A 15,066-nucleotide genomic window follows, 5' to 3' on the forward strand; every position below is an offset into this window, starting at 1 on the left:
CCTGAAAATAACAAACATATAAAATAAATGCAGAAAACTCTTCAGGAGCTTCCATAAGCGTGACCGGCTCTTCCAGGCACATTTTCTAAACTGAGTCTGGTAGGAGGGGTATAGAGGGAGGAGCCAGCCCCCCACTATCAAATTCATAAAGTGCCCATGGCTTCTAGTGGACCCGTCTATACCCCCATGGTACGAAATGGAACCCCAGTATCCTCTAGGACGTAAGAGAAAAAGTGATTAGAGTGTCAATGGTTCTGGAGGAAACCATGGCTCTCCAGATCAGCCCCATTCCTGCATGTTACCCGTTCCCACTGGCTGATCAGAGGTCCTCTTTAATGTATATTACAAACCACAAAATGATGCTTCATTCTTTTTTAAAATAAATGCTAAATAACTAAAAATACTTTTTAGCAACAAACATATTAAGTCACCAGTAAATATCTCCAGTGAAAACAGAAGAGCAACAGAATTACTAGACCCTACGGATGACTTTTAAGGTTTGTAAAACTGAACAGTGTGCCAATTCTAGCATTTTGCAAAGCGAAGGAAATTTAAAGACTGGCAGCAAAACTATCACACTGCATTGCTATCACTTACTGGAGTTGTCAGAATAGATGGCATCTTTCCCAAACATATACAGCTCACCATCCCTGGTAATGACGGAGCTGCTCCCGTTATTGCAAGCAGTGCTTATAACAAACTTGCCATCCATTTTTATCATTTTTTTCGGTTTGTATGGTTTCGACTGCCTTCTGCTTTTTGCTGCAAAGTGGAAATGACAACCAAAACATTAGCAATTAAAAATAATTAGTAACAGCTAACAGTGCTTCCTTCCAAATTGATTTTTCAATTTATTTTGCAATTCACAAATCAATGTCATCTATGTTAATGATAAAGTCCTAATTATACCACTGTCAGAGCGAAACTAAACAAATGCCCAGTTCCACAGCACATTTACCACACCAATAGATTCACATTCTGCAACTCACAAAGCTGTTGTGTATTAATTCATCCGGACATAATAAAATATTTTGCCAAGTGCTTTGCCTGGAGACCAGGACACTGAATGCATCTGGACAGACAGTGGAGGGATCCCACAAGAAAATGCAGCCCATGATTTCACAGTGAATGGGTGATACCACTAATGTTTCATGACCAATGCTCATGAGGCACAGCATATTCTCATACTGTAAACGTTAGTTTAGCCCACACAGTGTCTACCCTTACATTGTAGGGGACAAACGATCTTTGTACATTTAATATATTTTAATGCCTTGGCATATTTTATGTGAATTTATTGCAATCGAAAGTTTCTTCCAATAATATCTACTAGAGATGAGCGGGTTTGGTTCGTTGAGATCCGAACCCCCCCGAACTTCACCTATTTTATACGGGTCCGAGGCAGCCTCGGATCTTCCCGCCTTGCTCTGTTAACCCGAACGTCATCAGCCCGCTGTCGGATTCTCGCGAGATTCGTATTCTATATAAAGAGCCGCGCGTCGCCGCCATTTTCACTTGTACATTGGAGATTGAACGGAGATGACGTGGCTCACTGAAAAGCTCCGTATCTGTGCTCAGTGTGCTGCAAATATCTGTGCTAAGTGTGCTGAAAATATCTACGTTCTCTGCCTGAAAATCTCCATATCTGTGCTCAGTGTGCTGCATTGTGGGGACCACCAGTATATAATTATAGTAGTACAGTACAGCAGGCCATTGCTGTATCTTGCAGCTGTGTCAAGTATACTATCCATATCTGTGCTGCATTGTTGTGAGCAGTATATAGTAGGACAGTGCATCATTTTGGTGACAAGCAGTATACATATAGTACAGTACAGTACAGTAGGCCATTGCTGTATCTTGCAGCTCTGTGTCACTTCTAGTATCCTGATCAGTGCTCAATATCTGCTGCATTGTAGTGACCAGTATGTATACTGTACTGTGCGATGTGTGTTATACACCTGGTGATTTTATACATCCTGTAATCTGTACTGAGCGATGTGCGAGATACACCTGGGGATTATACACCCTGTATACTGTACTGTGCAGTGTGTAATACACCTGGTGATTATACACCCTTTATACTGTACTGTGCAACGTTTGTGATACAACTGGTGATTATACACCCTGTATACTGTACTGAGTGATGTGTGAGATACACCTGGGGATTATACACCCTATATACTGTACTGAGCGATGTGTGAGGTACACCTGGGGATTATACACCCTATATACTGTACTGTGCGATGTGTGTGATACACCTGGTAATTAATTATACACCCTGTATACTGTACTGTGCGACGTGTGTTATACACCTGATGATTAAACATCCTGTAATGTGTACTGAGCGATGTGTGAGATACACCTGGGGATTATATACCCTATATACTGTACTGAGCGATGTGTGAGATACACCTGGGGATTATACACCCTATATACTGTACTGAGCAATGTGTGAGATACACCTGGTGAATATACATCCTGTAATCTGTACTGAGTGATGTGTGAGATACACCTGGGGATTATACACCCTATTTACTGTACTGAGCGATGTGAGAGATACACCTGGGGATTATACACCCTATATACTGTACTGTGCGATGTGTGTCATACACCTGGTAATTAATTATAAACCCTGTATACTGTACTGTGCGACGTGTTTTATACACCTGGTGATTATACACCGTGTAATCTGTACTGAGCGATGTGTGAGATACACCTGTGGATTATACACCCTATATACTGTACTGTGCGATGTGTGTGATACACTTGGGGATTATACACCCTATATAGTGTACGATGTGTGTGATATACCTGGTTATTAATTATACACCCTGTACACTGTACTGTGCGACGTGTGTTATACACCTGGTGATTATACATCCTGTAATCTGTACTGAGCGATGTGTGAGATACACCTGGTAATATCTGTGCTCAGTGTGCTGCATGGTGGTGACCACCAGTATATTATAGTAGTACAGTACAGTAGGCCATTGCTGTATCTTGCAGCTCCGTGTCAGACTCGGTTCTAGTATCCTGATCAGTGCTCAATATCTGCTGCATTGTTGTGACCAGTATACAGTAGTACAGGGAAGCATTGTGGTGACCACCAGTATATAGTAGTACAGTACAGTAGGCCATTGCTGAATCTTGCAGCTCTGTGTCACTTCTAGTATCCTGATCAGTGCTTAATATCTGTGCTCCCTGTCAGTGCTGCATTGTAGTGACCAGTATACTACAGTACAATAGTCCAGTGCTGTTCTCGCTGCTCAGTGTCAGTTCTCCGTAGTATCATCAGTGATCAGTATAATCAGTGCGCTGTTAGACGTGTGCCCGTTTTCCGCCATTAGTGCAGTGGGATTTAGACAACTGATGAAGTTATTGTGTCCCCGGTACAAAATCCCATCTAGATTCCACTTCACTAGGCAGGCAATAGCGAGATTTTACCAATTAATATCAGTGATTTAGAATTATTAATTACAGTGATCTTGCCAAATAATTCCAGTGATTTTGTAATTTTCTTCCAGTGATTTGGACCAATATTACAATTGATTAGAACGAATAATTCCAGTGATTTTGTCATTTTCTTCCAGTGGTTTGGACCAATATTACCATTGATTAGAACAAATAATTCCTGTGATTGTCATTTTCTTCCAGTGATTTGGACCAATAATACCATTGATTAGAATGAATAATTCCTGTGATATTGAGGTGTTTGTGTCGCTTAGCTTAGCCGTCCAGCGACCACAGTGCACCTCTTTTTCTCTTTTCTTTGCATCATGTGCTGTTTGGGGTCAATTTTTTTAAGTGCCATCCTGTCTGACACTGCAGTGCCACTCCTAGATGGGCCAGGTGTTTGTGCCAGCCACTTGGGTCGCTTAGCTTAGTCATCCAGCGACCTCGGTGCAAATTTTAGGACTAAAAATAATATTGTGAGGTGTTCAGAATAGACTGGAAATGAGTGGAATTTATGGTTATTGAGGTTAACAATACTATAGGATCAAAATGACCCCCAAATTCTATGATTGAAGCTGTTTTTGAGGGTTTTTTTAAAAAACACACCCGAATCCGACAAAAAATTTTCAGGGAGGTTTTGCCAAAACGCGTCCGAATCCAAATCACGGCCGCGGAACCGAATACAAAACCAAAACCCAAAAAAATTTCCGGTGCACATCTCTAATATCTACTTTACAGTTTTGCTCTTAACAAAAAGAGAGGAACTTACTTGACTCTCCGTCTTCCCCTTTACTAGCTGTTCCAGTGAAAAACACACTCCCATCATCAGCAGTGAGTAAGGCATGGGAGCCATCATGACCGACAGAAAACTGGATAATCTTTGGGGATTTTGTTATTGTGAGTTCCACCCACTTTCCAGAAGAGGGACCACCTTGCTTGATTCCGAGGCTCTGATATTTACCAGTGTAATAAATCTGAACAAACCAGAAAATAACGTATTGCAGAGTTCTACTAAAGTGACATTTTTGACTGTAAAACATTTACCAACATCAGTTACTGATAAACTGCCTCTATGTACTGGACCAGATCCCAGAGTAGAGCCACAATGAACACCACAAACTTCAAATGAAGACAGAGAAATGCTAGGTAAACATTATACAATTTTTTCAAATGATTGGGTCGATCATTCGTTAATAAGTTGATTGGCCCAATAGTTGGGATAGTGTGTCTGCAGGAATTTTTTTACCCAACACTCAAAACGTACATGATCAGGAAAATTATATACAGCGTGTGCTGCATGAGCTATAGCATTCCCAACCTCCTAATACCATTTTAGAGATAAACAGAAAGAACACACTGAGCAAGAAATTGTGCTCACTAGTCCAGTAATCAGTCAGCAAACCCTATTACCACCATTTTTCATAGCTTAAAGTCTTAATATAGTGACATAGTAACATAGTTGTTGAGGTTGAAAAAAGACACTATGCACTTATTTTCTCCATATGCACATAAGACAGCATAGCAAGAAATAGGTTTGGTAAAGAAAATCTTATGGGCCCTACACATCAGGCGATTGGCCGCCGAGGAGGCAGACGGCCAATATGGACGACAGGCGGCCCGGCGGCGGGAGGGGGGGGGGATTGGCCCCATCACCCGGCCTTATAGCTCTGCATGCTAATATGGACGAGATTGTCCATATTGGCTTGCACGTATGAACGAGCCGGGACAAACGATGAACGAGCCGGGACAAACGATGAACGAGCGCGGGGCCGCGCATCGTTCATCACTGGTGCCTACACACTGAACGATATGAACTAGTTCTTGTTCGTTAATGAACGAGAACGTTCATATCGTTCAGTTAGATCTTTAAGTGTGTAGGGCCCATAATTCTCCATTTCTAGCAAATAGACCCCTATGTACTAAGCCTTGGAGAGCTATAAAGTGGACAAAGATAAAGTACCAACCAGCTCCTAAATGCCAATTTTCAAACACAGCCTGTAACATGGCAGTTAGGATCTGACTGGCTGACACTATCTCAGTTCACTCTCTATCTCTCTCCAAGGCTTAGTACATAGACCCCTTAGCCTTTTTAACAAATTGTTATTTCAGTTCTATTTGTGGTTACTCTTAAGAAGGGGGAAAGGACATACAGCCAACAGACCTAGCAAAGTTTTGCTTATGCGTACTTATTTATTTATTAGCATACCCTTGTATAGCACCAGCATATACTGTTGCGTTTTACAAACGCAACAGCAAGAAAACAAGACTGGGTAATAACAGACACACCTTCACCTTCTTACATGCCTACTAAAGTCTCTATTTAATACAAACTTACAGTTATCTTTAGCACTCTAGTTCCCAACGATGCCATGCACAAATGTCTTAAATTTATATTTACTGAACACTTTACTACATTTATTTGGGGCACTAGTTTACTGTAAACTTACTGGAGACTTTGCAGAAAAACAAATACATTTAGATCCTATATTTTAACAAAAAAATAGCTGAATAATAGTTTGGAACATCAAGGGTATAAGGTTTTTGATTAAGAAAAAAAAAATCTATTTTCCCCACAATTACAGGAGCTTTACACTTGGAGTGATTGACACTGTCGAGTGCAGCAATTTAGTTCATGTGTATGATCTGCAGAGCAAATGATGACTAGAGGAGGAAGGGGACTTGGCCCAGGAGCCTTCATGATAATGCATTTGCAGAGCTGGGATATCATAAATAAACTCAAGCTTTAAACATCTCCTCAGCTAATTTTAGGTAAAGTCCCTATATAGACAGTAAAAAAAATTAGAGTATAATTAGACCTATACAACTTGACATAAAGGATAAACAAAATTTGTACTAAATGTATAACTTGCTCTTCTATGACTTAGGAGCATAACATAACTGTAAAAAAGTGAACAGATATACCAGTGTACCTTTCCACTTGAAGTCTTCATTAGTGCAAATTCTCTTCCTGCTCCCAGAACAGCCAATTCCTCGTCAAAGCCAGTACCTTACATAACAGAGACAAAAGAAACAACATTCAAGTATGCAGTTAAAGGACACAAAATGAAGAATGGAAGAAAGAAACAAACAGATAGATTTTGACTGTTATAACGATGTATACAGCCCTAAAGGTAACAATACTTTGACAATCCTGGTGGTGTAAAACACTGTACAATACAGCGCAGTCTTATCTCTGAGTTCAGAGTAAGGTCTTGTTTCTAGCCAGATGAATACGGTTATCAAGTTTTGTGCATACTAGATAGGAGCTCAACCACATATGCTGATCACTGTCAAAGCTGTAGTATGACAATAATAATAAAAAATACTAAATAATAGATCACAGGTTCTCAAACTCGGTCCTCAGGACCCCACACGGTTCATGTTTTGCAGGTCACCTGTAGATTTTTAAAATGTGACAGTTGGTGATACACAGAGCAGCTGCTGGGTGACATGGAAAACGTGAACCGTGTGGGGTCCTGAGGACCGAGTTTGAGAACCACTGTAATAGATCATAACAAAAAATAATAAATAATTATAATAACAATAATAATAATAATAAATGTTTCAGAGACTATTGTAGTAGTTTAGAATTTCTTAAATCGAAATGAAGTACTGAATGAACACTAACCATATTAGGAGCATATTTAACGTAGTTGAATATAAAATGTACAGAAACTACTTTCTCCGTATATTTGTTACAAGTTTCCTTGACACTAAACACACTCAACAGTAGCTGCTGCCATCCTAATAAACTATCATTGCTCACATGATGTGGATCTCAACTCTTCCAAACGGCTGCGTAATACATTTATGCTTTGATCGCATTTGACCATCGTTTATTAAAAATGCTTTACCAACATCCAAAAGGGGCAAACCGAGAAGGATACGGATACTCTGATAATGGACTACTGTCAGAGCAAATTATAGTTCATAGTTCAGAATAAAGGAGCAGCTTAACAACATGGTGTAATATGGACAAATTTCCATTACTTGTAGTTCACAAAGCAGTAACCTTCTGCCATCTCTACAACCCAACCACCACTTTAAATACTTAAGGCCATTAGTCAAGGATGTAGTACTTGCGGCTGCAAAGTACCTAGAAACTAGAGATGAGTGAAAATGTGGAAAATAATTAAAGCTTATGAACAGAAGTAATCTGACAGTAGGTAATTCATTCAAGTGTGTGGTTAGGGTAGGACTAAGAACACTTAAGATATTTCTACCAGTACAATGTGTAAAATGTCAATGCCAAATTAAGTGGATATTCTAGGGAACAGTTTAGAAAACTAGGGCCGGCGGGAGTTCAGTGGCCGTGCGGGATGCCAGCAAAACTCTAGACTTTTTTTTTTTTTTTTAAAGGGGCAATCATGTACATGGCATGGTTTAGCCTTGTACATGATGGACCCTTTAAAAAAAAAAATGTCTGAGTTCGGCCGGCATCCCGCGCAGCCACTGAACTCGGGCACTATTATATCCGGCCCTAGAGTCCATATTAAAGTTCACTTACTGTAACAAGCAAAAAAAAAAAATTTACATTATTATTTCTTAACCAGTACTTGATGCATTTTCACAGCATACTTAATCATTAATATAAAAAGAAAGAAAGAAAAACCCTAAAACACAAATTTAAGAGTACGTTCCCCAGGATTATTTCCTGCAATCACCATAAAATATACAGTATTTCAAAAAGGGATTTTTTTTCTTCAGTTCAGGCGCTCTTTCGGGATTACCATGTAGAAACCAAATAGATTCATCTTGCGGTGAACAGTGATTCTTTAAATCTTATGATCGCCTACCAGATACGTGTCTATCTGCTCAGAATTACTCAGGGTGCAGATTAAGGGGTATATTCAATAAATGTCGGGTCCATTCCGACATGCAGTTGTCGGAATGGACCAGACAACCCCTATTCAATGGACGGCCAAACCCGACTGTTGGATTTGGCCGTACCCGGGGTCATGTCCTGCCGCTGCTGCCAGCGGCTGCCGGTTGCGCTGACAGCAGTGGCGGGGGGAGTTGGGCTGCTGCGGGCGGCAGGGGGAGCTTCCAGCGGCTGCCGGAGGAGGGTGATGTCTGTGGTGGCAGGGAGAGGCGCTGCAAGGAGAGAGGTGTCTGGCCGGGAATGGCCGTCAAGGTTCCTCTTATCCCCGCTCCCCGTAGCCCGCCGAACCGCTCCCCGTCTACTCACCTCAATCAGACTTGTTTTCAAGTCGGATTGAGTTTGTCGGAAACGGAGCTAAAACCTGTCAGGTTTGGCCCCGCTTCCGAAAATGCACACTGATCGGCGGCTGAAGCCGCCGATCAGCGTGCATTCCGACAAGTCGGGTTTCCTGGCTTGTCGGAACAAACGGGGCCCTAATGAATAGGTCGGAGCCCCTTCTGACCTAACACTGTCGGAAGCTGCCGTTTTTCCGACAAGACGGCAGCTTCCGACAGTTACTGAATATACCTCTAAGACACACAGAGATAGAAGCAAATAGTAGTGCAGAGATCCTTTTATCAGATCAGATTTTTTAATAAAAAAACAAATGTACTCACAAAGTTAAAATACAAACAGGCACATAAAACATCAGAAGTGCACCATCCATTTAGTGTGACACAGGTTCCTTCTTCTGTATGCTGAGCTGGTCAAACAGCATGGCAAGAGAGATTCCGGATGTCAGTCTTACCCACAGGGAGAAACCAACGGTGGAAAGAGTCACAGTGTCTGGTAGATGCAGTCCCCAGCCTCAGCTTAAGCGAGGAAGAACCTGTGTCACACTAAATGGATGGTGCACCTCTGATGTTTTATGTGCCTGTTTGTATTTTAACTTTGTGAGTGCATTTGTATTTTATTAAAAACTGTTTTCTGATAAAAGGATCTCTGAACTACTATTTGCATCTATCTCTGTGTGTCTTAATCTGCATCCTGAGTTATTCGGAGCAGATAGAAATGTATCTTGTAGTTGATATAGTGTGAGTATCCCATATCAAAATATTCCGAAATACGGAATATTCCAAAATACGGAATTTTTTTTAGTGAGTGAGAGATAGTGAAACCTTTGTTTTCTGATGGCTCAATGTCCACAAACTTTAATAAACAAAGTTATTAAAAATATTGTATTAAATGACCTTCAGGCTGTGTACACAAGGTGTATATGAAACATAAATGAATTGTGTGAATGTACACACACTTTGTTTAATGCACTAAGTTATTAAAAATATTGGCTAAATATTATTCCAAAATACGGAAAAATCCGATATCTAAAATTCTTCCGGTCCGAAGCATTTTGGATAAGGGATACTCAACCTGTAATAAGATTTCTCTTACGTGCTAGAGGATACTGGGGTCCATTTAGTACCATGGGGTATAGATGGGTCCACTAGGAGCCTTGGGCACTTTAAGAAATCAATAGTGTGCGCTGGCGCCTCCCTCTATGCCCCCCGCCCCACCCCCACCAGACTCAGTTTAGAAAATGTGCCCGGAGGAGTCGGTCACAGCTAGGGGAAGCTCCTGAAGAGTTTTCTGCATTTATTTTCAGACAGGGCTGGTTGGCACCTTCTTGTCTCCTTCGTGGGACTTAGGGAGAAGGGGGGCACACCAATCTCCTATAGGGTTAATGGTTCCGTTCCCCGCTGACAGGACACTGAGCTCCTGAGGGAACCATTCGCAAGCCTCACCACGGCGAGCGTACATTCCTGCAGCACGCCGCCACCCCTAACAGAGCCAGAAGTTAGAAGAGTGGCGAGTACTATGCCGGCATCCCGGATAGCGGGTCACCGGCTATTATGGCGGCACAAGGGTAGGAGCGCAGCTCTGAGTGCAGGCTGCGTCTCCAGGCTCAGATCTGCATTGCTGCACCGCTATGAGGGGCGAGCTGAGATGTTTTTAAACTAACACTCACACTGGCACAGTGCTTACAGGGGTTCTGACCCACTGTTAAGCACCAAAATCCCCTCAGCCAGTATTAAAAAAAAAACACAGGAAGACCACGTGCCATTGAGGGGTCGGGGCTTCACTATGAGCGGATCCAGCAGCTCACCAGCCCCCTTTTCCTTCTGCAGTTTACACAGACAGACTGGCAGGGAAGCGCAGCTCCTCCACAAGGACTCCAGATTACCTCAGCGGTACCAGGGGGTCATAGCAAGGGGGGAGCAATATTACAATACTAAGCCCTTATTATGGGTACTTAGTTTGCGACCCAGCTAAGCTTGGCATTAGCTATAAGGGTGCGGTGTGGCTGGCTCCATCATACTCTGTGTCTCCCTAGAGGGCTCTGTGTGGGTTAACTGTGCTTTTAACCTTTCTCCTGTGTGGGTGTGTTCTTTCACATTTTACAATGTCAAAGGAGTGTGTCTCATTCACAGCAGAGTGTTTTTCTTCCCCAGGGGGATCACTACAGTGTACTCAGTATAGTACACATTCTCAGGCTAGTGGGTCTGAACCAGTATGGTTGTATTCATTAAAAGGGATGATAACAAATATTTCACATCAATTGTCCCAAAATGAGAAAGACGCAATACTTAAGACAGTCTGCGGATGACCTGATGAATAGAGATTCAGTGTCCATACCAGCGTCTCAGAACCCTACCATTTGTCCATAAAAGCGTACACTGGCCCAAATCCTGCAGGCTGACACTGATGATGATGTATGAGACGCAGAGGAGGGTGAGGTGGACTCGGGAGGGGGGGATGCAGCTCTGTCACAAGGAATACAGAAGAATGATAGAAGCTATTAGAGACGTCCTGCACATTCCTGACAAAGTGACAGAGGAAGATGAGAAATCTTATTTTAATGTAACAAAGAAATCCTCTGCTACTTTCCCTGCAACTAAGGAATTAAATTCCCAATTTAAAAAAACTTGGATTAATCCTGACAAGAAGTTTCAGATCCATAAAATGTTACTGGCATCCTTCCATTTTCCTCAGGATGATGGAAAAATGAAAACCCACCGATTGTTGATGCATCGGTATCTGACCGCAAGATTGAGACCACTCTCAAATCTCTGTACACAGCTGCGGGGGTGGCCCAAAGACCCACTATAGCTTGTGCATGGATCACTAGGGCCATCGCAAAATGGTCAGGTAAGCTAATTGAGGGGTTAGATTCCTTACCCAGAGGGGAGATAGTTTAACTCCAGTATATACAGGACTCTGCAAATTTTATGGTGGAGTTATAAAAGAGACAGGCTAGCTCCATGCACGCACCTCGGCCATGGCAGTGTCAGCAGGCTGGGGCCTAAGGCTACGTCAGTTGACTGCGGATGCGGATTCCAGAAAAAGTGTGGAAAGCCTACCATTCACAGGTGAGGCCCTGTTTGGAGATGAACTGGATACGTGGATATCCAAGGCTACAGCGGGTAAGTCTACATACCTTCTTTCCGCAGCCCCCCAGCTAGGAAGACCTACTCTGCTCCAACTCTGCGGTTCTTTTGGACAGCAAAATTTCAAAATAAAACCAAAGGTTCTTCTACAGCATTCAAAGGCAATAGAGGTAAACCCAGAAAACAAGCAACTGCAGGTTCACAGGAACAGAACTCAGGTTCTGTTTCCTCAAAGCCTTCAGCATGACAGTGGATCGCACTGCCTGGAAGACAGGCAGGTGGGAGCCCAATTAGGAGATTTCAGTCACATATGGGCGACATCATGCCAGGATACCTGGGTGAAAGAGCTCATTGCCCAGGGTTACAGGCTGGAGATTCAGGAACTACTACCTCACAGATTCTTCAAATCAGGCTTACCAGCTTCTCAGGAGGCAAGTATAATTTTACAGATTGCAATTCAAAAACTGGTACAGACTCAGGTCATTGTTCCAGTTCCACCTCAGCTACAGAACAAAGGTTATTATTCCAACATGTTTGTGGTACCAAAACCGGACGGTTCGGTAAGACCCATTTTAAACCTCAAGTCACTGAACTCGGGTGTTCAAATTAAAGATGGAGTCTCTGAGAGCGGTGATCTCGGGTCTGGAGGAAGGGGAATTCTTGGTGTCTCTGGATATCAAGGATGCGTACATTCATATCCCAATCTGGCCGCCTCATCAGGCTTATCATCTAAGGTTTGCATTACAGGACTGTCACTACCAGTTCCAGGCCCTGCCATTTGGCCTCTCCACGGCACAGAGGGTGTTCACCAAGGTAATGGCAGAGATGATGTTTCTCCATCGCAAACATGGAGTGAACATAATCCCGTACCTGGACGATCTGCTGATAAAAGCACCATCCAGGGAGCGGTTGTTGGACAACATTGCCCTCTCAACTCGACTACTTTGGGATCACGGGTGGATTCTGAACCTACCAAAATCTTACCTGGAACCAACACGGAGGCTTCTGTTCCTGGGGGTGATACTGGACACAGAGGCACAGAAGGTATTCCTTCCATTGAAAAAGGCATTGGTAATCCAGTCAATTGTACGGGATGTTCTAAAACCAACCCGGATATCGGTGCATCTATGCATTAGCCTTCTGGGAAAGATGGTAGCCGCTTATGAGGCGCAGCAGTACGGAAGGTTTCACGCAAGGCCCTTCCAGCAGGATCTGTTGGACAAATGGTACGGATCGCATCTCCACATGCACCAGAGGATACATCTGTCGCCAAGAGCCAGGATTTCTCTTTGTGGTGGTTTCAGACTTCTCACCTGACAGAGGGCCGAAGGTCCAGGATTCAAAATTGGATTCTGCTAACCACAGACGCAAGCCTCAGAGGTTGGGAAGCAGTCACCCAGGGGGAACACTTCCAAGGAAAATTGTCAAGTCAGGAAACCATTCTTCCAATCAACATTCTGGAACTAAGAGCCGTATACAGCGCCATTCTACAGGCATCACATTTTCTTCAAGATCAGGCCATCCAGGTTCAATTGGACAATGTGACGGCGGTAACGTACATAAACCGAGGGGGCAGAACTAAGAGCAGAGCTGCAATGTCAGAGGTAACAAGGATTCTCCTCTGGGTAGAAAGACACGCTGTGGCGTTGTTCGCAATCTTCATTCCGTGAGTAAACAACTGGGAAGCAGGATTCCTCAGCATACAAGACCTCCACCCGGGAGAGTTGGGCCTTCACCCGGAGTGTTCGGGTGCTTGACCCGTCGGTGGGGAATTCCACAGATCGACATGATGGCCTCTCATCTCAACAAGAAGCACAGGCAGTATTGTTCCAGGTCGAGAGACCCACAGGCAGTGGCGGTGGACGCTCTGGTGACTCCATGGGTCTATCAGATGGTGTATGTGTTTCCACCACTTCCATTAATCCCAAGAATTCTCAAAAGAATAAAAAGAGAAAAGGTTCAAGCAAAACTCATTTCTGTGGATTGGCCAAGAAGGGCTTGAACGAGGATCTACTGGAAATGCTCCTGGAGGATCCGTGGCATCTACCTCTTCGAAAAGATCTTCTGCAAGACTTCTATCAAGACTTACCGCGGATACATTTGACAGCATGGAGGTTGAGCGTTAAATTCTAGCCCGGAAAGGCATTCCGGACAGGGTAATTCCTACCTTGATCCAAGCCAGAAAAGGGGTAACGTCTAAACATTACCACCGTATTTGGAGAAAATCTCTCTCTTGGTGTGAGAACAGGAAATTTCCAGTGGTGGAGTTTCAACTGGGATGTTTTCTGCATTTTCCGCAGTCAGGTGTGGATGTGGCCTTATGCCTGTGCTCCATAAAAGTTCAGATTTCGGCCTTATCCATTTTCTTCCAAAAACAGTTGGCTTCCCTCCCTGAGGTTCAGACGTTGTTGAAAGGTGTTCTGCACATTCAACCGCCTTTGTGCCTCCCACGGCACCTTGGGATCTCAACGTGGTGTTGCAGTTTCTACAATCTGAATGGTCTGAGTCTTTACAGGAGGTTGACGCAAAGTTTCTTACATGGAAGACCGTTACACTGTTGGCCTTAGCTTCTGCAAGACGTGTGTCAGAATTGGGGGCATTGTCGCAAAAGAGCCCCTATTTGATTTTTCATGATGATAGAGCTGAACTCCGAACTCATCAGCAATTTCTTCTAAAAGGTGGTGTCTGTGTTTCATATCAACCAACCTATTGTGGTCCTGGTGGTTACCGACACCTCTACTACTTCAAAGTCCCTAGATGTTGTGAGGGCTTTGATAATCTATGTGAAGCGGACAGTGCGTCACAGAAAATCGGACTCGCTGTTTGTGCTCTATGATCTCAATAAAACTGGGTGTCCTGCTTCAAAGTAGTTTATTGCTCGCTGGATTAGGTACACTATCCAGCATGCTTACTCTACGGCAGGTTTGCCGGTTCCTAAATACAGGCCCACTCTACTAGGTCGGTGGGTTCTTCCTGGGCGGATGCCCCGAGTGTCTCGGCTTTACAGCTCTGCCGAGTGGCTACTTGGTCTGGTTCGAACACGTTTGCCAAGTTCTACAAGTTCGATACTTTAGACTCTGAGGACCTTCAGTTTGGTCAATCCGTTCTGCAGGAACCTCAGAACTCTCCCACCCGGTTTGGGAGCTTTGGTACGTCCCCATGGTACTAAATGGACCCCAGTATCCTCTAGGATGTACGAGAAAATAGGATTTTAAATTACCTACCGGTAAATCCTTTTGTCGTAGTCCGTAGAGGATACTGTACTTTAAAGAAACACTGCTCACCGCAAGATAAAACTGTTTGGTTTCT

At 43.3% G+C, this 15,066-nt stretch overlaps 1 protein-coding gene across 16 annotated transcripts in view; it reads right to left on the reverse strand.

Moving 5' to 3' along the window:
- MYCBP2 (MYC binding protein 2) overlaps nucleotides 1–15,066 on the reverse strand; it is a 705,517-nt gene that overhangs the window by 535,829 nt on the left and 154,622 nt on the right. For all 16 annotated transcript variants that reach the window (XM_063952980.1, XM_063952968.1, XM_063952974.1 and 13 more), the window contains exons 11-13: nucleotides 6,384–6,460; nucleotides 4,223–4,427; nucleotides 598–762 (exon numbers count right to left, since the gene is read on the reverse strand). In XM_063952980.1, the coding sequence (XP_063809050.1) occupies nucleotides 598–762; nucleotides 4,223–4,427; nucleotides 6,384–6,460 (447 nt within the window). The remainder of the gene's footprint in view (nucleotides 1–597; nucleotides 763–4,222; nucleotides 4,428–6,383; nucleotides 6,461–15,066) is intronic.

The sequence above is a fragment of the Pseudophryne corroboree genome, chromosome 2 (assembly GCF_028390025.1).
Source record: "Pseudophryne corroboree isolate aPseCor3 chromosome 2, aPseCor3.hap2, whole genome shotgun sequence".
Classification (NCBI taxonomy): domain Eukaryota; kingdom Metazoa; phylum Chordata; class Amphibia; order Anura; family Myobatrachidae; genus Pseudophryne; species Pseudophryne corroboree.